The sequence below is a fragment of the Nannobrachium achirus genome (assembly GCF_963921795.1).
Source record: "Nannobrachium achirus genome assembly, chromosome: 11".
Lineage (NCBI taxonomy): Eukaryota > Metazoa > Chordata > Actinopteri > Myctophiformes > Myctophidae > Nannobrachium > Nannobrachium achirus.
In genome coordinates this window covers 34,302,384-34,326,030 of record NC_137820.1, presented here as the reverse complement: position 1 = coordinate 34,326,030, position 23,647 = coordinate 34,302,384, and the positions used below count along the sequence as shown (strand labels likewise).

The 23,647-nt window shown below is 42.0% G+C and overlaps 1 protein-coding gene across 1 annotated transcript; it reads left to right on the top strand.

Moving 5' to 3' along the window:
* Nucleotides 1–3,099: 3,099 nt before the first annotated feature.
* On the top strand, nucleotides 3,100–21,421 carry atp6v1e1a (ATPase H+ transporting V1 subunit E1a). The gene is made up of 9 exons (XM_080737289.1): nucleotides 3,100–3,235; nucleotides 4,053–4,118; nucleotides 5,120–5,229; nucleotides 6,674–6,740; nucleotides 8,135–8,224; nucleotides 8,794–8,862; nucleotides 11,410–11,504; nucleotides 12,274–12,361; nucleotides 21,160–21,421. The coding sequence occupies exons 1-9, from the start codon at nucleotides 3,203–3,205 to the stop codon at nucleotides 21,220–21,222; spliced, it is 681 nt and encodes a 226-aa protein (XP_080593415.1). The 5' UTR covers nucleotides 3,100–3,202; the 3' UTR covers nucleotides 21,223–21,421.
* Nucleotides 21,422–23,647: the final 2,226 nt, after the last annotated feature.

The window sequence follows — 23,647 nt, the reverse complement described above, 5'->3', positions numbered from 1 at the left end:
TTGTGATGTCATGTGAAGCATGACCAAAACACTTTTATGTTTGTGCAAAAAGCAGGTTCACTTTGCGTCACAAGGAATCCACTGGGGAAAAAATGACTTTGTTTGAGGTACCAGTAATATTGGGGTTGGAGCGCTTGTTTTAGTTCACCTAATGGGCAGTCCCTGGAAGAAGTCCATGTCTTAGTGGTAGAGCATTTGACTGCATTGGTCCCACGTCTCATTGTTCCTCCAATGTTCCCATTAGTCCCACACTGGTGAATGCTAACCTGGTGAATGCCTAGCCTACTATGCCTAAACCTAACCCTAACCTCAGTAAAACTATACCTAATCCTAACCCTAACCTCAGTCAAACTAGGCCCTATGCCTAGACCTAACCCTAATCCTAACCCTAAACTCAGTAAAATTATGCCTAAACCTAATCCTAACCCTAACCTCAGCAATTTTCGGTGCTTGATACCACACTGAACTAAGCATAATCAAATCAATACTGGAGATGGTATGGATTGCAGATAATTATGTCTGAGGTGTTTGCATTTCTTTCAAAAAGTGATCCACTTACTTTTTTCACTTTAAAACGACCATAAAAACACAAAGACCTGGTTAACCAGGTTAAATATGCACAATACAAAAATTTACACAGCAGAAATTAGCCCTATTCACGGCCCGCCCACTCAGCATTTCTCAGCAACTTCCTGGTGCTGACGTCAGTTTTGAGGGGGAAATTAATACAGAAATAGCTGGACTTAAAGCTAACAAATCATTATTTCGAACGGTAAAGTAAATTATAATGCTTTGTGCCTTTTACTATCTTGTGTTCTTGATCATGCTAGCCGTATTTTATACTTTACTATTCGGAAATTGCATTAAATTTGCGATTTGTGTTAGCTCTATCGGCTTTTAGCAGGGTTTTACCCTTCAAAACGTGACTTCAGCACCAGGGGGATGCTGAGTGGGCGGGCCGTGAATAGGGCTAATTATTTTAATATATATTATTTTAAATGTAATTTCCACCCTTGGCACATGGGCAGAAAGAAAAAAGAAAAACCCTATAAAACGTTGATAAAAGGGTTTACCAAACTTTCTCAGTTGATCCTTATGTAATTTTTACCATTTCTGCATTTAATAATGAGATAATTGGCAGTCAAATATGCGAATTATCTAATTAATTATGCACAATACAAAAAAATATATTGCAGAAATGGATTCTACAGGGAAAAATACATAAGAATCAATTGAGAAAAGTTTGCTACACCCTTTAATCAGGTTTGTACAGCTTGCTCCCAGTCTATCATGTTGGGGTAATGTGAGATAGTGTCTCACTTTGAGATAGTGTCTCACTTTACCCTTAAGCAATTGTCTCACTTTACCCCACAGCCACATTTTGGGAAAAAGGACATCTCTTATCAATTCAGGGTAATCTTCAGCTAACACCTATCACATGGATTTATACTTTGGTAGTTCATCAACATGTATGATATAAAATGTTCTCCCTGAATCAATTTGCTTTGACACAACAGCTAATCAGCTGTTGTGTCAAAGCAAATTGATGTTGACAGCAAGAAATTTTACTTTTACTTGCAAAAAACATATTTTTGTGAAAAAGCATGTTTTCCACAGACAGCACTATCAGGTCCTCTCCTTCACGGCAAGGGGGAAATTCAAGGGGCTTGAAAATATAATGGTCACATGACCACAAATGTGGTCCATTGCCTAGATACAGGGGGTGTCTCAGTTTACCCCACTCTCCCCTAGATGTGCTTTTCGTGCTTATCTGGAAAACAACAAAATGATGGAGCTTGCACAAACATTTATTTCACACACTGATTTACACTTGTATTACCTGTGGCGCACGACCATTAACCAGATTCTGATTCCGATCCTAAATTTGGTCCTTGCTTCATTTTAAGATGAAAAGAAATGGTGCCATCTTAAAGGAGTAGTTCACCCCCAAAATGACTTTTTTTCTATTGATTACTCATGCCATGGAGACTAGAGTTCAATAATATTTTTTGGTTTTTGTCACATTCCTAAGACAAAAATGTGAAACAATAAATTTACCCCCATTCATTTCGGATGGTGACCCGTTTCGAAACGGGTCACCATCCGGAATCAATGGGGGTAAATTTACTCAAATCAATTTTTTGTCTTAGGAATGTGACAAAAACCAAAAAATATTATTGAACTCTAGTCTCCATGGCATGAGTAATCAATAGAAAAAAAGTCATTTTGAGGGTGAACAACTCCAAGTGAGGACCAATTATGAGTCCATATCACAATCCAGAATGTACACAGTGGCTGAAACCCTTTGCTTTTGAAAGTGTGATTGTATTTAAAGTAGCAATGTAGCATATAGTTAATAGGCAACATGATCTCCCATGGGAACTGGGCCCCTTGGCCTTGGCCAGGGCTCAGTCCCTACCATAGGCAATGGTGTAAAGGAACTGAGTACATTTACTCAAGTACAATTTTGAGGTATTTGTACCTCACTATTTCCAATACTTTTACTTCTACTCCACTACATCTCGGATCCAAATATTGTACTTTTACTCCACTATGTTTTTATTTTTATTTGTACACGTAGGCCTACTATTGTAGATTTTGATCTCACAATGCGTTGCGGTGCAACACATTGTGAGCTTGTAGATCTGCTAATTTATACATTTTAAAACTTTAAATGTGGCATATCTGCATAATGAATAGTCTACTTTAAGTAAATGTTGATACCAATACTTTTATACTTTTACTCAAGTAGCCTACATTTTGAATTCCGGACGTGTGCTTGTAGCAGAGTACTTGTACATTAGTATATTGGTACTTTAACTTAAGTGAAAAGCTAAGTGAAAAAGTGTAGGGGTCTCTACTTTTTCCACCACTGACGTGACTGACCATAGGTCAAAGTGTTATGCAGCGAAAGAACCAACTGACTGACAAACTGGACACTGTAGGACTTCACTAATTCCACAAGATGGCAGTATTGCAGCATAAAAGGATGCAAAGCTGCTCGGGAAGGAACCAATGGGAAGGGACGCTGTCACGAAGGAACCAATGGAAAGGGACGCTGTCATGACGACATGACGTCATCAGGAAGTTGAGTGAAGAGGAAGTGTTTGGTTTTTCTCTTTATTTTAACAAACAAACAGACAGCCCTACAGTTATATTTAATCGTTTAAATAACTAAATAAAGCACCATAAAAAGGCAGCCATGGCGCTCAGCGACGCAGATGTACAGAAACAGGTAATGCGCTTTAGATTAACTTAAGAAAAAAATAAAAAATAAATAAACACTAAACAGGTTAGCAACAGCTGTTGGAGAAAGTTTGTGAGAATGGCAGATCTTCAAGACCACGACGTGTTCACACATCAAACTATTATTGTTTGATGTGTATACAACCTTTCTGCCCGGATCAGAATTTATCTTACCTTCAATTCAATTATTGACTGATTTAAGTTTAATTATTGAATTGTTCATGTTTATGTCTGTTTTGTATTTTTCTAATTAGCAGCCCATTAAGCCAGTGGTTCTCAACCCCTCAAGAGGGTCCCCAAATTATTTTGGGGGATCCCCAGATGATTAACTTAATGTGCAACATTGTTTTCTCACTCAACAGTAAACAAACCAACATAGGAAGTTTAAGTTTATCGAGGGTATCTGCACATTTCTAATCTAAAGTGACAATTTATGGAGTTTTTAATATCTCTAAAATGACAAATGAAACAATTGTCATATATTAGAGGCAGAAACTGTGAAAATAGAACCGTGTTATACAACTAATTCCTCAACTCTTAGTGCTCGTCAGGGTGGGGGGTCCCCAGTTAAAATATGATTATTTTGGGGGTCGCGGCCTGAAAAGGTTGAGAACCACTGCATTAAGCAATGGTGCTTTTCACTGTCAGTCACTAACTACTAAGTTGTCATGCCAGGCTTGCCAGCCTTGAAAAATCGCTATAGTGATCATTTGCATAGCCGCAAATTGCAACACTAGATTTGTTTTATTATGTTGAATCTAGACATTGCAATAAACATTGTATTTCTAACCCCAATACTTTTCTAGATCAAGCACATGATGGCCTTCATTGAACAGGAGGCGAGTGAGAAGGCAGAGGAAATTGATGCTAAGGTAGAGAAGTGCTTTTCATCTATTTTGATGTGAATGAGAAATGTCATGAATACATTAAAGGACCACTTCAATCTGTGTTTTTAGATATTTTAGTATTTCAGCAAGCTACAACTGTTCATATGATGCTTTGTAGCATGATATTGCATCATCTGATGCATCATAAGATGCAAAATGCACCATATGATGCTTTGTTGCATGCTGAAATACTAAAATATCTAAAAACACAGATTGAACACAAAAAAAGAATTCAGGATTTTGTTGATCGTGTCCCAAACAACAATAAAATAAGATCTGGTTGTCCCAGAGGTGAAGTGGTCCTTTAATGACTGTGGCTGCAAGCAACTGAGATACTATATCTGTTGCAATACCTTCCCTTGAGTTGACAGCCCATTCATGAAACGGAAAAGTCCTATTTGATGGTATTAAACTACAATAACCTCTACAATAATGTACCTGTATTTGGGTTATCCTTTGTGTCTGTCAAGATTTTATTCCATAAAAATCCACTGCTTGTCTTGTGCAACTTTATGTCAATAATTTCAGTGCAGCAATTATTTTTCTGTCTTTGGAAGCGCTTGTTTTCAGTTAACTAACTCACACAGGTGTTAGTTTCCAAACTTGAACAGGTGGTAAAAATTACCGCTGCACGGAATTTACCACAACGGTGGATTTTTTATGAAACAAAGACTTGACAGACAAAGAGCATAACCCAAGCTGTGCGTTGTCAGACAGCTAGGAAATGTCTGTTTCATGAATGGGCTTTAATTCCTTGTCTGTAATATAACTATATTCAACCTAAGATGCAGATAGCATTTATAGCATTTAAGTTGCTTGCGGGCAGGGCTGTCACATTATGACATTTTACTTGACGATAATTGTCACTCAAATAATTGCGATTAACGGTTATGTAAAAATTGTGACGGGCCTACTTGGGGGTACGTTTACTGCATGGTTTTACTACACAGTGAAGCACATGTTAGTTACATGCATGTTTTTCACAGGCGGAGGAAGAGTTCAACATAGAGAAAGGTCGCCTGGTGCAGACTCAGAGAGTGAAGATCATGGAATACTACGAGAAGAAGGAAAAGCAGATTGAACAGCACAAGAAGATGTGAGCTGTCATTCTCTCATTCATGGACAGCATGTGCAGCATTACATTCTCAAAAAGCTAATGCATAAACATATTTGTACATATCTGTCAAAAGGATCAAGCCTGTCGAGAGCTTATTTTCATTCATTGTGGTCCTTTGGGTGTACAGGCCGATATTATACTTCGTACAACGGGGACGCGGCCCAGAAGTTTTTTGTCACATTCCTAAGGCGCCGTACAGACATTTGCGTGAAACATCTTCTCCGTATCGTCTGAGAATGGCCACTGGGGGCGCCGTACTAATGCATTGTCAATGGAAGGTTGTTTGGTGTTTTGTCGTTGCCGTGTGTCTTGGCCAAAAGACAGGCTGTGGTTGAGCTAGAGACACGGCAACGACAAAAAACCAAACAACCTTCCATTGACAATGCATTAGTACGGTGCTCCCAGTGGCCATTCTCAGACGATACGGAGAAGATGTTTCACGCATATGTGTGAGTCCAGCCTCAGACTACCGTAAATATTATTGTAAATGTACCCCCATTGATTCCGGATGGGGACCCGAATGCATTCGGGTCTCCATCCGGAATCAATTGGGGTAAATTTATTGTAATCAAATTATTGTCTTGGGAATGTGACAAAAAACAAAAAATAATATTGAACTCAAGTCTCCATGGCGTGAGTAATAAATAGAAAAAAAAGTTATTTAGGGGGTGAACTACTCCTTTAAGTCTCCAGGTTTTCTTCAGAATAATTATGTATGACACTGAATTACTATGGCACATTATTACAGTGCTACTCCTACAGTGGTTCTCCAATGTTTCATTTGCAAGGACCCCCTTAACTCTGAGAGGGTACAAATGGAGGGTGCATTTGGTTCTAATTGTACGCAGAGTTACATACCTGTCATGGTCATTCAGGGCTAGCTCTTTGTGTGGTAATATTATCGTCCACTCATTTTGTATGTCTGTAGGGCTGTCACGATATGACATTTTACATGACGATTAATTGTCACTCAAATAATTGCGATTAACGATTTAATTGTGTTTTTGTCGTTGATAATTACATTTCTGTTTGGCTTTTTAGGCTTTGAAGTTGCACATGGTAGATATGACACATAACCTAAATATACAAAGAAATGACTGACATATTTGACAACTTTCTACTCAAAAAAATAACATTGATAGTGGAAATAGCTGATCTACAAGCTCACAACGCGTCGCATCGCGACGCGTTGTGAGCTTGTAGATCTGCTATTTCCACTATTTCTGAAAATGTTTGTAAATGTATGAACATTTCACGATTATGACGATTATGACAAAATATTTGCAATTATGTCAAATAATTGCGATTAGACGATTATGTAATAATTGTGACTGCCCTATATGTCTGTGGCAAAATGTCATTTTGACAAAAATGTCCACCACAAGCCAGCATGGCGATGACCCCTGTCTTTTGCTCTCCACAGTCAGATGTCCAACCTGATGAACCAGGCCAGGCTGAAAGTGCTGAAGGGCCGTGATGACATGATCGGGGTTAGAGACCACCTGCACTCCTTTTAACCGCCTTAACCCATTAGAACCGGGGAAAGCATTTTTAGATTTCATGCGTTGGCTATTCAAAATTGGCCGATATACGATATATACTTGCTATTTTGGAAAAATCGTGAAAATATGTGCAAATCTTTGAAAATGTATATTTTTGAAAGCGAAGATCTTACATAATAGGGCTGCGAATCTTTGGTTATCCCACGATTCGATTCAGAATCGATTCTTGGTGTCACGATTCACGATTTTTTACGATTCTTTCAAATCCAAACGATTCAAATTCAGAAACGATTATTTTCCGATTTAAAAACAATTCTCGATTCAAAACAATTCTCTATTCAATTCATGTATCAGGATCTACTCCAGTCTGCTGGCATGAAAGCAGAGTACATTTAAGTAGCTTTTATAATTGTAAAAGTTTTATCAACTTATTGCAATAATGTAAACAAACAAAAGTAAATCCAAGACAACATGTTGATTTTTGGAAAATGAGAATCAATTCTGAATCTTACCATGTTGGAAACACGATTCGAATTCAAATCGTTTTTTTCCTGCACCCCTATTACATAGTGTCCCGAAACTATAGTATGTTTATATTTGAATGCGTAGACTGTTTGTGTCTGTCTATGTGAATGGAGGTCAGTATTGTCGTTGGGTAGAAACCTTGTCTATCCATTTCAACTTTGTGTGCCGAAAAATAGCCAGTACAAGCTCACAATGCGACAGGCTTTGAGTTTTTAGACGTAGAACTGCTATTTTTGCTATTTTGAAAAAATTATTAAAGTGAATCTAAAGGTCCTCTAGATTCCAATTTTCAGGAAATGGAAAGCAAAAACAACTTTCTTTCCATTTCCTGAAAAGTAATGGTTTTGAACATACACAGTTTCCACCCGACAGCGACAATATGGAGCTTGTATGCAGTCATGTTCAGTTCTCTAGCTGGGGTCATATGATGAATATAATGAGGGTGAGGGTGACATGGTTTATTCAGTGTGCTTGTAGAATCTCATGTTGTAGCGCTTGGCTCAGATATATCATGCATATCAAAGCATACAGTATATGCATGTGCATTTAATGTAAAATCTGTATCTTATTGATTATGTTGAGGTTTGATACGGTATTTTTGCTTATTAAAATTGGGCATATAAGTATGTGGGACACACAAGTCAGTGTAGGGATATTTGATGTTATGTTTGATCTGTTTTGTTTTTTCCTATTTATTGTACTGCTTTATTTATTTCTGAGCTTTTTAGTTTGTTTTGTTACTGTGTTGCTTTTGAATGTGTTGCTTTATTTAGTATGAAGCACTTTGAGCTGCATTTTGTGTCATGAAAGGTGCCGTACAACTAAAGTGTGTTACTTTGATGTTTCTTTGGTCTCAGGAGCTGCTGACCGAGGCCCGTCAGAGGCTTGCAGAGATTGCCAAGGACCCGGACAGATACTCCACCCTGCTGGAAGGCCTGGTGCTTCAGGTAAAAACATAATAATAATGTGGGGACTAGGCCTGTCACAATTATTACATAATCGTCTAATCGCAATTATTTGACATGATCGCAATTATTTTGTCATAATCGTCATAATCGTTTCCATGTTGAAGAATGTTCAAATATCTTCAAACATTTAAAAAAAATGCGTTGTGAGCTTGTAGATCGGCTATTTCAGCTGTTCTTTTTAAAGTATAACGTTGTAAAATATGTCAGTAATTTCTTTGTATATTTAGGTTATGTGTCATGTGCCATGTGCAACATCAAAGCCTTAAAGCCAAACAGAAATGTAATTGTCAACGACAAAAACAATTAATTACATTGTTAATCGCAATTATTTGACTGACAATTAATTGTCATGTAAAATGTCAGAATCGTGACAGCTCTAGTGGGGACCCCCGACCCACAAGCTGCCATATAGATATACATGTGTGTCAGCCATTTTGACTTTGAAGATATCCTATCGACAATATTATACAGCCGATCTGTTCTGTTTTTTTATAATCACTTAACCCCAGATGGATGTAATGTGTCTGCTCACTGTTTCCTCTTCCCAGGGGTTCTACCAGCTACTGGAGCCTAAAGTGACCATTCGATGTCGCCAGCAAGACGTGGACATGGTGCAGGTCAGAGTCTGAGCTGGACTGTTTACAAACTGTTTTGGGTCGCGTATAGGGTTGGGATCCTTTTTAGATTTGAACGATTCCGGTTCCTTAGCGATTCACCGATGATATAATCAAATCAGTGTGTGAACACAGGAAAAATGTATACGAGCAGGAGGGGTGTGAGAAAGATAGGAGTGTTTGCATAGAAACTGGATCCGTTTCAACAGTGCTGTAATAATGGATGGCTATGGATGGTTCTAATCCTCCCGGTTCCTTAGCGATTACCTCTTAACGGTCCGATTCCTTAACGTTTCCCTCTAACGATTCCTATATAATATAAAGTTATTATTACTAGTAAGACACCTGAGGGTGGAATGCGACCTCAGGGTGACATGCGACCTCGCCCTTAGGTCGCGCCAATTCTTGACTATCTGGCCAACCACAGCGTTTCTCTGACGATTCTAGTTGTTGTCATTCTGGGGGAGTTTGTTCATGTTTTTCATGCCCTATCGCCAACCCCACCTAGGGTGTGAGCGATAGGGCCTAAACATGGAGATGTGGAGAACACTATATATGGAGATAGTCCAGTCCATCATGTCATATGGGACTACCGTCATAGACAGTAGCCATTGTTAGGCCGGAGTCAATGGCTGTCTGTCTGACTGTCTGTACAGGAAGTGATGTCACATGACATACTTTTTATGCCCATATATGAGTCATTCTGTACCACATCTCCATGTTTAGGCCAAACAGGTTCGCTCCATTTCTCCATGTATAGGTCCAAATGCCCAACGTCGAGCTTGACAAGGAGGATACCGCACATTGTACCTCATCCACCCTTTCTTCTCTCTCCTTTTGGTATCTGTATCCTCCTCCTCCTTTTTTTCTTTTTTATTCTTCTCTTTTTTTCACAGCCGCCCCCATATTTACTTTAGAAAATATATATTAAATTCTAAGAACGTTTCGAGTACCAGTTTGATACAAGAGCGAATAAGCGCTACACTTCTGGAATCCTGTGCGTCGACTTAAAGTCGGATCCAGGCCTAATAACTTTATCTAGCCGCCCCGTTGCCACCTCCTTGTTACATTTTCTTTTCTGAGACACATTGTACCTCATCCACCCTTTCTTCTCTCTCCTTTTGGTATATTTATCCTCCTTCTCCTTTTTTTCTTTTTATTCTTCTCTTTTTTTGTCTTTCTTAGTCTTGTGTATCCTTCTCTTTTGGCTACTGTGTATGACGGTAGTCCCATATGACATGATGGACTGGACTATCTCCATATATAGTGTTATCCACATTTCGTGTAGCCGCCCCGTACAGGAAGTGATGTCACAACTCGCTGACATCACACTGACATCACTCCCGTACAGAAGGAAGGTTACGGAAGGAAGGAAGGAAGGTCACTTAAGCGACACAGGTTTTCAGGGTATATGCGACCTTCGGTCGCAACAATTATTATATAGGCCATACATGGGCAACTGGCGGCCCGGGGGCCACATGCCATTCACTTAATGCGGCCCGCAGGTTAATATTGGAATACTGATATTATTGATATCAGCTGTTACAATTCCACTTTAATTACTTCAGTCTATATTAGTACAGTAGTTGAATTAGTATAGTAGTATTAAAATCTTTTTCGTGTCCAATGTATTTGCATTTGAAATATTTCAGGATTCCAATTAAAAAAGAACAAAAGATTATTCAGGATTCCAATTCAAAAGTACTAAAAATAGCAGATCTACAAGCTCAAAACGTGTTTTGAGCTTGTAGATCGGCTATTTTTGCTACTCTTAATGGAGGTCTTAATGGAGGTTTCTACTTGACAGTAACAATATGCAATGTGGCCCACTGGAGTGAGTATGGAAATATAGTGGCCCTCTCTATCATCAACGTTGCCCACCCCTGCTATAGGGGGTTCTGTAACTCTCAGCTGTAACTCTGAGAGTGTACAAATGGAACCAAATGGACCCGTACTCTCAGAGTTATGGCGGTTTGAGACTCTGGTCTAATACTGTAGCAGTCCACATAAGCAGCTCTGACAGTGCGACGAACCAGTTCTGGAAACGGTTCCAAATGTGATGGAACCAATTCCTGGTTCCTCACAATTGGATCCTGTTCTTTTGGTTCCTCCCATTCCGGATCTCAACCCTAGTCGCGCACCCACTTTTATGGGTCGCGAGTAAATGTCCCTTTGTTGTCATTTCCGACATTTTGTTTTTAATGTTATTTCAAAAGATTTACAAAAATAAACGGATTCAAACATTTTCCATAAGAATTTCATAAATACAAGAAAGTCCATACATTAGGAAGAAAATAGAGATTGTAAGTAGTAGTTAGAATAGCAGATTTACAAGCTCACTCAGACGCCTCACATTGTTTCGCTAGTTTGGGTGAGACATAAAATTTCTCTCCTGGGTTTTGTCACTCTTGTCCTAAAAAAAGTTTAGGACAAGGGTTAATAATTTGTTAAAAACCCAAGTTGCCCTCAGATAGAGATGACCTACATTACAACACACAGGTTTGTTAGTCATGTCGTTTGTTTTGTGTGTTGTTCTGTTGTGCCCGACAGGCTGCAGTGGATAAAAACATCCCCATCTACAAAGAAGCCGTGAAGATGAACATAGCTGTCCGAATTGACCAGGACCGTTTTCTTTCCCCCGACATGTAAGATCATTCATTCATATCTCGGTACGGACTGTACAGTATTGAACTTGATAACTGAAAAACTGACACGATCTTCGTAATGGTGATTCCTGCTGACATCATTAACATACAGTATTTGAAGAGAGCATGCTAAATAAATGGGCTAAAGGGGTGTGTGTTAGGGCATTAACGACTTGTGATTTTTGCAAGTCGACTCGACTCAGTAAAAAGAGTTGAAGTCGACTTGATCGTTTGATGACGTCATCACATCACACACGACCCCCCCAATTATTGTGGGGGGTCCCCAGATGATTAACTTACTGTGCAACATTGTTTTCTCACTCAACTGTAAACAAACCAACATAAAGTTCAAGTGTATAGAGGGTATCTTCACATTTCTAAAGTGACAATTTAAGGACTTTTTAATGCCTCTAAAATGACAAATTAAACATTGTCTAAATTGTCAAATATATAGAGGCAGAAATTGTGAAAATAGTAGTAATAGTAGAAAGTATTATTATTATTATTATTTTTCAACCTCGACTTTTGATTTTCTCTGGTGGGAGTCGACTTGTGTAATGAAGTCGACTTGTCGACTTTTTCGTTAATGCCCTAGTGTGTGTGTGTGTGTGTGTGTGTGTGTGTGTGTGTGTGTGTGTGTGTGTGTGTGTGTGTGTGTGTGTGTGTGTGTGTGTGTGTGTGTGTGTGTGTGTGTGTGTGTGTGTGTGTGTGTGTGTGTGTGTGTGTGTGTGTGTGTGTGTGTGTGTGTGTGTGTCATTGTTTTCAACAGCTGTGGAGGAGTTGAAGTATATAATGACAATGGCAAGATCAGGGTGGCCAACACGTTGGAAAGCAGACTGGAGCTCATAGGACAGCAGGTAGAACACTTCCACCTGATATCATTACGTAGTGCCAGGCCGTGAGGGCTCTGAACAGGGGCCGTCACTTTGGGGTCCCAACCCTCGTCATTATAAGAAATTATTTTCAAAAACCGAATGAGAGGGGTTCGTTTGGTTCCATTTGGACACTCTTTCTTGGGTGTTAAAGAGGTGGTGCCATAGTTTTGTACTTTTTCTGGTTTTCATGTGTCTAGGAGGTTGACAGTACTTCATTAGACCCCCTGGTGTGGTTGTTATGAGCAATTATGTATTCCCTTTGTATTATTGTCTCCACCAGCCGAAGGCTGAGGGAGAGTATGTTTTCGCCCCTGTCCGTGCGTGCGTCCGTCCGTCCGTGCGTGCGTCCGTCCGTCCGTCCGTCCGTCCTCCGAGTTTGTGTACAGCTAATCTCCCGCGCCGTTGGCCCGGTCGCTGCCAAAATGAGCACACACTCTCCCTGGATGCCAATTCAGAACCTCTGCCCCACATTTTTCAAATGGCCCTGTTCTAGAGCCACCATGAGGCCGATGTTTGCAAAACACATTTCTGTACACTACTCCTACAGATTTTGTCCAAAAATCACACAAATCGGTAGACAGTGTCTCTACAGTCATGTGATCGACACGGATCTGTCTGATTGTCCATATTCCTTCCTGATTGGCTGATATTGTCTTTCAAAGTTTGTAAGATTGGTCCATTTTGGACAAAATGCCTCAAATCACAAAAGCAGAGTGCAATTAACATGAAATCGCGCACACACGTTCCCACTAGGCCGAGGAAGAAATGCCACTTCAAATTTTTTAAATCAGCCTCATGGTGGCGCTATAACAGGCCGATTCGTGGTTTTACCTATAACTCCACCGATCAGTTTCAAACTTTGTAAGAGCACTCCCCTGGATGCCAATTCAGAACCTCTGCCCCACATTTTTCAAATGGCCCTGTTCTAGTGCCACCATGAGGCCGATGTTTGCAAAACACATTTCTGTACACTACTCCTACAGATTTTGTCCAAAAATCACGCAAATCGGTAGACAGTGTCTCTACAGTCATGTGATCAACACGGATCTGTCTGATTGTCCATATTCCATCCTGATTGGCTGATATTGCCTTTCAAAGTTTGTAAGATTGGTCCATTTTGGACAAAATGCCTCAAATCATTTTTTTCCTGGAGGCTGCCACCTTGTGGGTCAAAAGTGCCGGTCCAAAAACACAGATACAATCAGGGGTGAAAGTGAGCCGGAACGGCCGGAACCCCCGTTCCGCTAAAACATTTGGGGCCGGAACAGAGTTCCGTTAACACCCAACAGTCCAAACTCGTTCAGTAACGAGATAAGGCCACTAGGGGTCACTCTGCCAAAAGGAGTTGTCTCGTTCCTCAACGACAACAAGGGGTTAACTGCACAGCTCTACGTGCATGCTGCGTGCCCTGTGAATGACCCTAGTCCATACGTCACCCCTTAGCTCAGAGAGAGAGAGAAAATGGCACGACCTGGCTGCATTGATTTCCATTCTAGGCTGAAACATAAAAAGGGCTTTATCTATGAATGAGGTTTGTAGCAAAAGGGAGCTACAAAGCTAAGCTGGAGAACTCTCTGAGGGAGAACAATACGAGACAAGTGTGGGGTGGTTTTAGGAAGATCACGGGGTACGGCTCTGCCAACTCTACTGTGTCAGGCACGGAGGAGCTGGCAAACGAGATGAACCGTTTTTTCAATCGGTTTGACGGTGCTCCTGTTAATGTTCAACAAGCAGCGGCTGGGTCAAACGGTGTCCTCGGTTGCCGCCCTCTTTCTTCCCCTGCACCATCTCCCCCTCCCCCACCCACCCTGTTTCTCACCACCGAGCAAGTGAGGCGCCAACTCGGAAAAGTCAACACCAGGAAAGCAGTGGGACCTGATAACATCAACTCTAAGGTGCTTAAGGCTTGCGCGGAGCAGCTTGCTGTCCCCCTCACGCATCTCTTCAACCTCTCCCTGAGGACGGGGAAGATACCACAGCTGTGGAAGTCCTCCTGCATTGTCCCAGTGCCTAAGAAGACCCGTCCCTCGGTCCTCAATGATTACAGACCAGTCGCCCTGACATCACAGGTCATGAAGGTCTTTGAACGGCTGGTTCTGAACCTACTGAGACCGGCGGTCAGTGATCACCTGGACCCCCTTCAGTTTGCCTACCAGGCTGATATTGGGGTTGATGACGCCATCACCTACATGCTCCATAAGTCTCTCACCCATCTGGAAGATCTGGGCAGCACAGTCAGAATTATGTTTTTTGACTTCTCCAGTGCTTTCAACACTATCCAACCGTCTCTGCTTGCGGAGAAGCTTACGCTGATGGGGGTGGACAAGGGCTTTGTGGCATGGATCACAGACTACCTTTCAGAAAGACCACAGTCTGTGAGACTGCAGGGCTGTCGGTCCGATGTGCTGGTGAGCAACACGGGGGCCCCTCAAGGAACTGTGCTCTCACCCTTCCTGTTCACTCTCTATACATCGGACTTCCGCTTCAACTCCAAGACCTGTCATCTGCAGAAGTTCTCAGATGATACCGTAGTGATCAGCAAGATCTCGGGTGACAACACGGCTGAGCACGATGGTGTGGTTAGGGACTTTGTGCAGTGGAGCGAGGACAACCATCTCAAGCTCAACGCAAGCAAGACTAAGGAGATGGTGGTGGACTTCCGCACCTCCAAGAGAGTCCCCCCGGTGCCAAGCACCATTAACGGTGAGGTGGTTGAGCTCGTGGATAACTACAAATTCCTCGGAGTACACCTGAATAGTTCACTGGACTGGTCGGACAACGCGCAGGCGATTCACAGCAAGGGGAAAAGCAGGCTGTTCCTCCTGAGAAGACTGAGATCGTTTGGGGTGTGCAATAGGATGCTACAGATGTTCTATCAGTCTGTCATGGCAAGTGTCCTCTTTTTTGGCATAACATGCTGGGGTGGCAACAACAGAGCAGGTGACACGTTTAACCTAAACAGACTGGTGAAGAAAGCTGGCTCTGTCGTTGGGTCCTCTCTGCAGGGGGTGGAGGAAGTAACCAGGGTGCGCACTGGGAAGAAGCTAGATTCCATCTTGGAGAACTCCTCCCACCCCCTCCATCTAGAGATCACCAGTTACTGGAGTAAGAGAGGAAACGACCGCTTTACCTACCCAGTACGGAGATGTGAGAGATTAGGAAAATCTTTTGTACCGGCTGCCCTTAAGCTGTACAACGAGACACATAACGGACGCTTGAAAAGGTCTCCCTTCCTAACTTAGACTTCGGAACCATTGCTGTATTGACTCTAAGGAACAATTGCTGTATTGACTTTGAACTCTAAGGACCTTCCAGGAAGAGTGCTCAGGTGCGCCTTGCGGTGACACGCTTCCTAGTTTCTTCGTTTTTTCGCACTGATTTTTGACACTGCACTATTAGGTTGTTAGTGTTGGTAGTTTCTGAGTATTTTTGCTTTGTTTAACAATGACAGTGAGATACTTGTTTGCACTAACTAGCATTGACTGCTATGGTCTCTTTTGCAAGACACTTTATGTATATATACTTATATATTATTCGCCCCCCTCTATTGATGCACCTTCTCCTTATTGGTACTGTACTGCTCTTGTCTTTGTTTTTTGTTTTTTCCCCTCTTATCTATCTTTCTTACGTCTCTGTAACTTTGTAAATAACTGTATACTGCTGTGCTACTACTGGACAACTAAATTTCCCCCTTGGGATAATAAAGGTATCTATCTATCTAAGAACGCCAGGGAAGCAGAGATCTGTTTGTTTTCACGGCGACACTTTACCGCGATGGTCGGCCCCGGTTTTGATTTTAGTTTCGCGAGCGTTTGTAAACAAATGGATTTTCTTCCTCAATCGTCAGTGGACACTCACGTGCACACGCACAAAGCTTCCGAGGCTCTTCAAAATAAAGCGTGAGTGAACGGCGGCAGCAGCAACAGCTAGAAATGTTAGAAACCTTGGCTTGTTAAATAACCTAACACAAATGCACTTCCAGGAAGAAACAATAGCCTATACTAAAGTCAGATTAACATACAGTACACAAGTTGTTACTAGTTATATTTTCTGATAAAGTGCTTCTAAATTATTCTGATTCTATTCTGCATCTAGTTTAAGGCCACATACTCGTTGGGAATGGGAGATGTAGTGGAGTAGAATTAAAAGTATTGGAAATACTCCAGTAAAGTAGGCTAGGCTATACTTAAAACCTGTACTTAAATATAGTACTTGAGTAAATGTGCTTAGTTACTTTAGACAACTGGTTATAATAATATTAATAATAATATAGCCTATTGTATTATCTGGAATTGATATAGAGCTTTCAAACATGCTTTACATGTGTGTGGGGGCCTGGGGAGACAACAAATAAGAGAGCAGGATATGGTGACTTGACTAGGATAGAATAATGTTGCTCTGTCAGCTAGGGTTGGAGGCGGTAACCGCCGTACCGCGGTATACCGAGGTCTACCGCGGTGTCATTGTGCTTACCGCGGTAAAAAGACAAAAAAAAGGTCTATTTTTTTATTGGAAAACAAGCGAGTTTTAAAACTGGGGAGAAGCGAGGACCGCATGCGCTCCATGCCGCTCTGCTCTGGGCCGTGTACCACACGTTGGAAGCCACATACGTCACTCAGACAGAGTAGAGTACGGAGCACAACTCTATGACGGAGCAGCATAAACTTTCTCTGTAATCCACTCGACACAAGGATGTTAAAGGGCCTACACCATGCTTTTAAAACTATATTTTTTGTATAAATATATGCTCAAAATTTAGTCTTAGACAGGTCTTAACCCTCAAACACACACTCTGACCATTCCTTTTGTTTCTACTAGCTGTCCTATAATTAGGCTCTCAAGCTGCAATACCAAAACGGCCTTTGTTTGCTCAGGGGCGCATCTAGTGGGGTTTTTTCCTCTCCTCTCCAACGTTGACAACAAATATATTGGGCCAATAAAAAATAGGATAATGTTGCAGCTCTGATTATAGCCTACTGTAGGCCTATGTTGTATGATATAAGCCTACTGTCAAATGACACAGGGCGACCGTTGCTAGACCAGACATTAGAGAACGTTAATCTACATTAGACAATCAACCCCACCCGCATTGTATTTATGTATAATGTATAAAAATGTATGAAATATAACGGCCCATTTATTTATTTATTTTGGCGATAATGTACCATCTGCGCTGCAGATGAAAACGCTCCAACCAGGAGGAAGAGGAGCGGGTCGAGCGACCAGATCGAGCGTAGTTGCCCGACGTAGGTGCACCGTCTCGGGCTGCGCTCGCGGGCCGCTCGCGGGGCCCGGGATCCCGGCTCGCTCGCCACGCGAGCTCCGGGGATCGCGGGGCGCCCCGCGAGCGCAGCCCGAGACGGTGCACCTACGTCGGGCACCTGCGCTCGGTCTGGTCGCTCGACCCGCTCCTCTTCCTCCTGGTTGGAGCGTTTTCATCTGCAGCGCAGATGGTTCATTATCGCCAAAAAACATTGTTCTACCGTGAGAGATACGTAGTATGCAGTGAAGAAAAGAATATAGCCTGCTTTATGGGCTGTTATATAGCCAGGGATATTGAAGGGAGGACCGGGTTGTTTTAGCTCACTCTAGCCGCGGACAGTGACAGAAGAGGCGGGCTGTGAAGCTCTCTCAAGCCGGGGACAGGGAGGGGAAAACCGGGGGTGGGACAGCGATAGGAGAGGCGGTCTATCACGGACACGGAGGAGGAGGGAAGGGGGTCCGACCGGCATGGACCCCCTGCGGGCCGAGGAGCAGCAGGAGGAGGAGGAGGCCAGCGGCGGCCGCTTAGCGGCGCTGGGACTCGGAACGGCCGGGGAGGAGGGAAGCTCCATGGGCGGCGGGGACACCGTCTGCTCCCTGCCCGGGGAGAGAGACCTGGGCAACGGGGGAACGGCGCGGGCCGGGGCTGGTTTGTGGTTTGTGGCAAAGGCAAAGCCAAGATTGATCTGGGCTTTTCTTCACAGCCACAGACAGGACCATCGCCATTAAAAATAGTCTTTTGTTTCCTTGATAGAAGGGACGAAGCTTGGGTCCTCGCAGTCTATAACGTCACATATATAGTGCAATCCAGGAACGTTAAGACTTCTCCTTGGACAAGTTGATAGCAAAAATGTTGATAGAATAAAAGAAGGAAATGACTGTCTACTATACAGGGAGGCAGAGTGAGAGCACTGAGTGAGCAGCCCCAGAACAGTAAGCCAGCAGCAGATGGAGGTGGAGGCTAAGCAAATTAGAAACAAATGAGGGGCTGGGTTTACAACAGTAGCTCTGGTTTTCACCTGAAGGGCGGGGGGGGGGGGGGGGGGGAATCCGTGTGACGTCACACGGATCAACTCTCAGAACAGCACTGTTCTGAGAACCCGTGGAAAGCTTTTCAACTCTGCCTTCCCAAAAACAGAGAAAGACACAATGGTCAGAAATAGGACTTTGTGAGGATAGAAGGTGCCAGTGGGACCCCAAAAAAAGGTTTTAAAATAGAAAAAGTGAAATTTCATGGTGTAGGTCCTTTAATACATACCTTGTGTTGTGGCATATCTTTTTTTATTCATACGGATTACTGGCGGTCGTGGCGGAGCGCGGGCCGCGTGGACTAAAACCGAAAATGAAACCATTTTACTTTTTCCACCGCGTCGCACGTTGTGCCCCGTACGGCGCGTCGGCGATTTTATAACCTTTTCTGTCAAGTCTTGTAACTAAAACCTGTATATAGCAGCACTCAATCACTGCGATTTGAGAGTTGAGACGTGACTTGAGTTTACAGAATCACTGTACACGATCTGACTACCCTTCCTCTTCTGGTTTGTTCACACAGCTGTTTGTGTCTGAAAAGCCCAAGTAGCTAGCCTACGTTACTATGGTAACCCGACAGTGCAGATCTAAAAGCTCAGAACGCGTCGCGGATGCGATGTGTTGTGAGCTTGTAGATCTGCTCCTTTGAAAGCCAGACCCGCTGTGCTGTACGGAGAAGTATAACTCGGGCAGTCAGGCTGTGTCGCCTCTCCACTGTGGAGAGGCGACTTTTGGGAAGATGATTGCAATATTTTGGCTTATCGCCGAACCTTAATTAATAGATACGGGGGTGCGGTAATTACCGCAGTACCGGCGGTAAATGGGAAGACGGTAATCGCGGTAACAAAATGTCCATACCGCCCCAGGCCTACTGTCAGCATTTCTTTCTTTGTTGATGCTGCTACTGTATGTGTTTATGTGGATATACTAAACAAAATCTTATCTTATCATAGGTGATTCTGCTAGCCCTACTGCTTGCCCTTCTGTATGGAACAATGAACAATTAATATGAAGAGGCTTAGATATTTCCTTTAGGATTGCAATCATGTTTCATGTTACAGTTAGGGTTGTTCGATTAATCGATTTTTAATCGTAACCCGTTTTTTTTCTTTTGGACGATTTAAAAAAATGGAAATCGATTTTCACTTTAATTAGGGAAATTCTTACTCATTGGAGCCTTGCACGTGCAAAAAGTACACAGCCCCGTCCTCCTAAAGCAGGACGACAAGGTCCGACACCAAATTAATACTACTTTCTCTCTGATGTGTCATTTCTTTGATGCGCGTTTAGCGCACGTCAGACTGAGCAGAGTTCACCACCGCACTGCGCTCACTCGCGATGGTTCAAGCAGAAAACAGAACAAAACGCTGCTGAGCTGGTAAACTTACTTCTTGTTGTAGTTTGAAAGAAGCTTATTAATTCTGTGTTACCCACCTACTGACTGTAGTCTCCTACTGTCCCTGTCACTGTGTTAATTTTGCGTCGGGAAGCGAAGCGCTTCGCCTCCGTTTACAATCAGTCAACATCTCCGTGCATGAGTGGTGCAGGGCAGGGGCGTAGCCAGGAATTACATTTTGGTAGGCGAAATGCCAGCCAAAATTCAGGGGTGGCCTTAGCTATTTTTTCACCCGTTTCACCAGCCTCCAAGAGCTGGCTTGTTTTGGCTGTTTTGTCACTCACTATTGATAATGAAACACTAAGGACGCTAAGTTAACTTCTGTATGTGATTGTTGCGCAACTAAAGTTATTATTATTAATACCCTTATTGTTTTATTGCATTTTGCTATTTGGCTATATAAAAAAAAATCAAAAAATCAAACAATAATGAAAAAAAAAAACATTTCCTTGCATTTTTTTAATGAAAACAAAATAGTTGAAACAATGTATTATTCTTTTAACAAAAAATCGAAATCGAAAATCGGGATTTCAGAGAAAATAATCGAGATTTTATTTTTTGGCCATATCGAACAACCCTAGTTACAGTAGGTGTATGCAGGTGTAGGACCTGTAGTGTTTTTATTGTGTCTAACTGTGCCAAAATGCAGTTTTCTATGCATTTCGGTGGTTTTGGGGGGTTAGAGGGGGGTTAGAGCTTCGCCGCACAGCCAATTTTGGGACAGTTCCGGCAATAATTTCAAACCACTTTCACCCCTGGATACAATTACATCATAGAATCAACCCCTCCACTTTTACCATTCACCCAACACTGTGGGTGTGGCTAACTTCAGCATGACAACCAGGCATACTTAATGAACTGGTGGGTGTGGCCACATAAAAACCTAATTTTAACTCTTTCTGTACACTTTTTTGGAAAAAGAATCTTCGTCCTAGTATAATCATAATAGCTGATAATCATGTTTTTGAGGGGGAAAAAAACATGGCACCCCATCTTTAAATGATCACGGGGGGATTTGGCTGTGTAAGAGGCATTTATCATTTCATGTCTTTATCCCGTTCTCACATCCTCGTCGTTCTTGATCTTTCGACAGATGATGCCTGAGGTCAGAGTGGCCTTGTTCGGTGCCAACCCCAACCGCAAGTTCACAGACTAAACACCGGCTTCTGAAGGAGAGGAGCTTTGGAGAAAGACGGACTGTTCAATGGATCTATGGACACATCACAGCAACCAGGATGCAGAAAGGACTTTACAATCACATGCTCCTCTTCTTCAGGGTGAGGACATGCTGTTGAGCAGAACGTGATACCAGATAGGGGGGGGGGGGGGGGGGTGTGTGTGTGTGTGTGTGTGTGTGTGTGTGTGTGTGTGTGTGTGTGTGTGTGTGTGTGTGTGTGTGTGTGTGTGTGTGTGTGTGTGTGTGTGTGTGTGTGTGTGTGGTCTTCAACAGGGGTCCCCTAGGGGATCCTCAAAGATACTGCATGGGGGCCGCCAAATCTTTTGTGGTAGGGACTATTTGTGTGTGGAGGGGGGACATTAGCCAAAAATAGCATATCTACAAGCTATTTTCTGTGAAGAGTTTTGGTGTAGAAGGGGAAAAAGAGCCAAAGGTCAAGTTTACAAGGCATTTAAGGGTTTTAATTTGTTACATATCTGAAAACACAAATTTAACACAAATCAATATGTAGTGGGGGTCCGTGCTTCATCTCTCTCTCTCAGCTAAGGGGTCCTTGGCCTTAAAAAAAAACAACATAGAGGACCCCTGCTGATAGAATTAATGGGCTGAATGTTGCCAGTAAGTGCACATAGCCATGCATTTCACTGAGTGCCTTTTTTTTATATATTCAAGCCCTGCTCAGTGACTTGAGGTTGCCTTATATCAATGGTTCTCAAAGTGTGCTCCAGAGACCCCCAGGTGTCCGTGAGGGGCTTCCAGGGGGTCCCCCCAGCTAAAAATGCGTTAATATAGCATCAAACCGTAACCATATTTTATACTTGAGCTATTCGAAAAATGTCAAAAAGATTGTAATAATTGTGAGCGTTTTTAACAGCACAAATCTATTTAGATGAGACTCGATGGACAAATACATACAATATTTGAGAACCTCACTGCCTTAGTGCCTTATATTACAATGTAACTGTATGTAAATGTGTGCCTTTCAGTGTGGGAGAACCTGAATCATTTGGACACTGATACATCCATCCATGCACCCTTAAAGCTATTTTTGTTTAACCCATTTAGGCCTAGAATTAGAAGGATTCAAAAGACACTTATAGAATCGGGTCAAAATTCTAATGTTCACGACTTTTCAAAAATAGCAGATCTACAAGCTCGCAGCGCGGCACTCGGTGCCGCGCTGTGAGCTTGTATATCTGCTATTTTTCAATAGTTAAAGCATAAAATAATGATACACAAAATGTGTACCCGTTCTAAATGGGTTAAGTAATCAGAGGCCATACTGCCAGTTTTCCTTCTGTATGCTTTGTATATTGTGTAATTACCAGATTAACCTTCTGGTGGGGCTGGGAAATATGGACTGATATGTCACTGTACGTCACTATATCTTTGAACAAATACCTCAATATCGTGAGCACGACTATTGGTGCCCTCACAAAATATTTACAGAATATATTGTTTTAAATGCCTGGGAAACCTTGTATGTCCGAAACTGTTACTTCTCTTGAAATGGAAATGAGAACCTGTGTTCCATTAGAACCAAAGGTGAATTGATCCCAGTGCGTGACGGAGGACGATTTCACGATAAAATAAATCTCCACGATAAGATCATCGTGAGTGTTTTTTTTTATCACTATAATAGCGATTATCGTCCCATCCCTAGTAATGATCTATCGATATATATATCGTCACTGTCGGGCAGAAACCTCGTATCTCAAAGTTTCAAGTTTGTATGTTTTTTTTCACCAAGTATATTCGGCTATTTTCACTAGTTTAGTTCATTTTTAAAATGATAAATACAAAATGAACGGTCTTGGACATACAAGGTTTCCACCCGACAACGAGGATATATAGCCCAGTCCTGCCTTCTGGAGTGTTCTGTACCTTGTTCTGAATGGCTGGTTTATTTCTATATGATGTGTGTTCGTATGAGAAGGCAAGTTTACCTTTAAAAGCACTTATTCTAATAAAAAATGTGCAACTGAGAAACCAGAATGTATGACCTTTTTTTGTATTTTATTTACATCTTGTAAACAAAGCATTCGTTCTGTTCTTTCATTCTGTTCATTCTGTCTCTACAACGAGGAAAACGTAGTAGCCTTATTATTCTAGCCTCATCAAAACAGACCCGACATTAAAAAGGTAAAAAATTAAAAATAAAATGCTTTTACTGCCACCCAGTGGATTTAGGTAGCAAATGGCAAACAGTTGGCAAGTCTAGATGCCACATAGACCCCTCCGTGTTTCCTTTTCTTAGCTCGGTTCTCTTCACAAAACTGGACACGAATACCAGAAAAGAACACTCCCAGCACCTTAATTTCCACAAAGCCGATTGGAGTCTTAACACACTTTTTTCTATAGACTGTCACAAAAATAAGGCTTTATTGTTTAGTTTTTATTGTGC

What these genes read in the sequence shown, in the direction of transcription:
- atp6v1e1a (XM_080737289.1), top strand. Translation starts at nt 3,203, where the DNA reads ATGGCGCTCAGCGACGCAGATGTACAGAAACAG. An exon ending in AAGACGTGGACATGGTGCAG is followed by an intron (nt 8,863 to 11,409) that starts GTCAGAGTCTGA and finishes TGTGCCCGACAG; the next exon opens with GCTGCAGTGGATAAAAACAT. An exon ending in TGGAGCTCATAGGACAGCAG is followed by an intron (nt 12,362 to 21,159) that starts GTAGAACACTTC and finishes ATCTTTCGACAG; the next exon opens with ATGATGCCTGAGGTCAGAGT.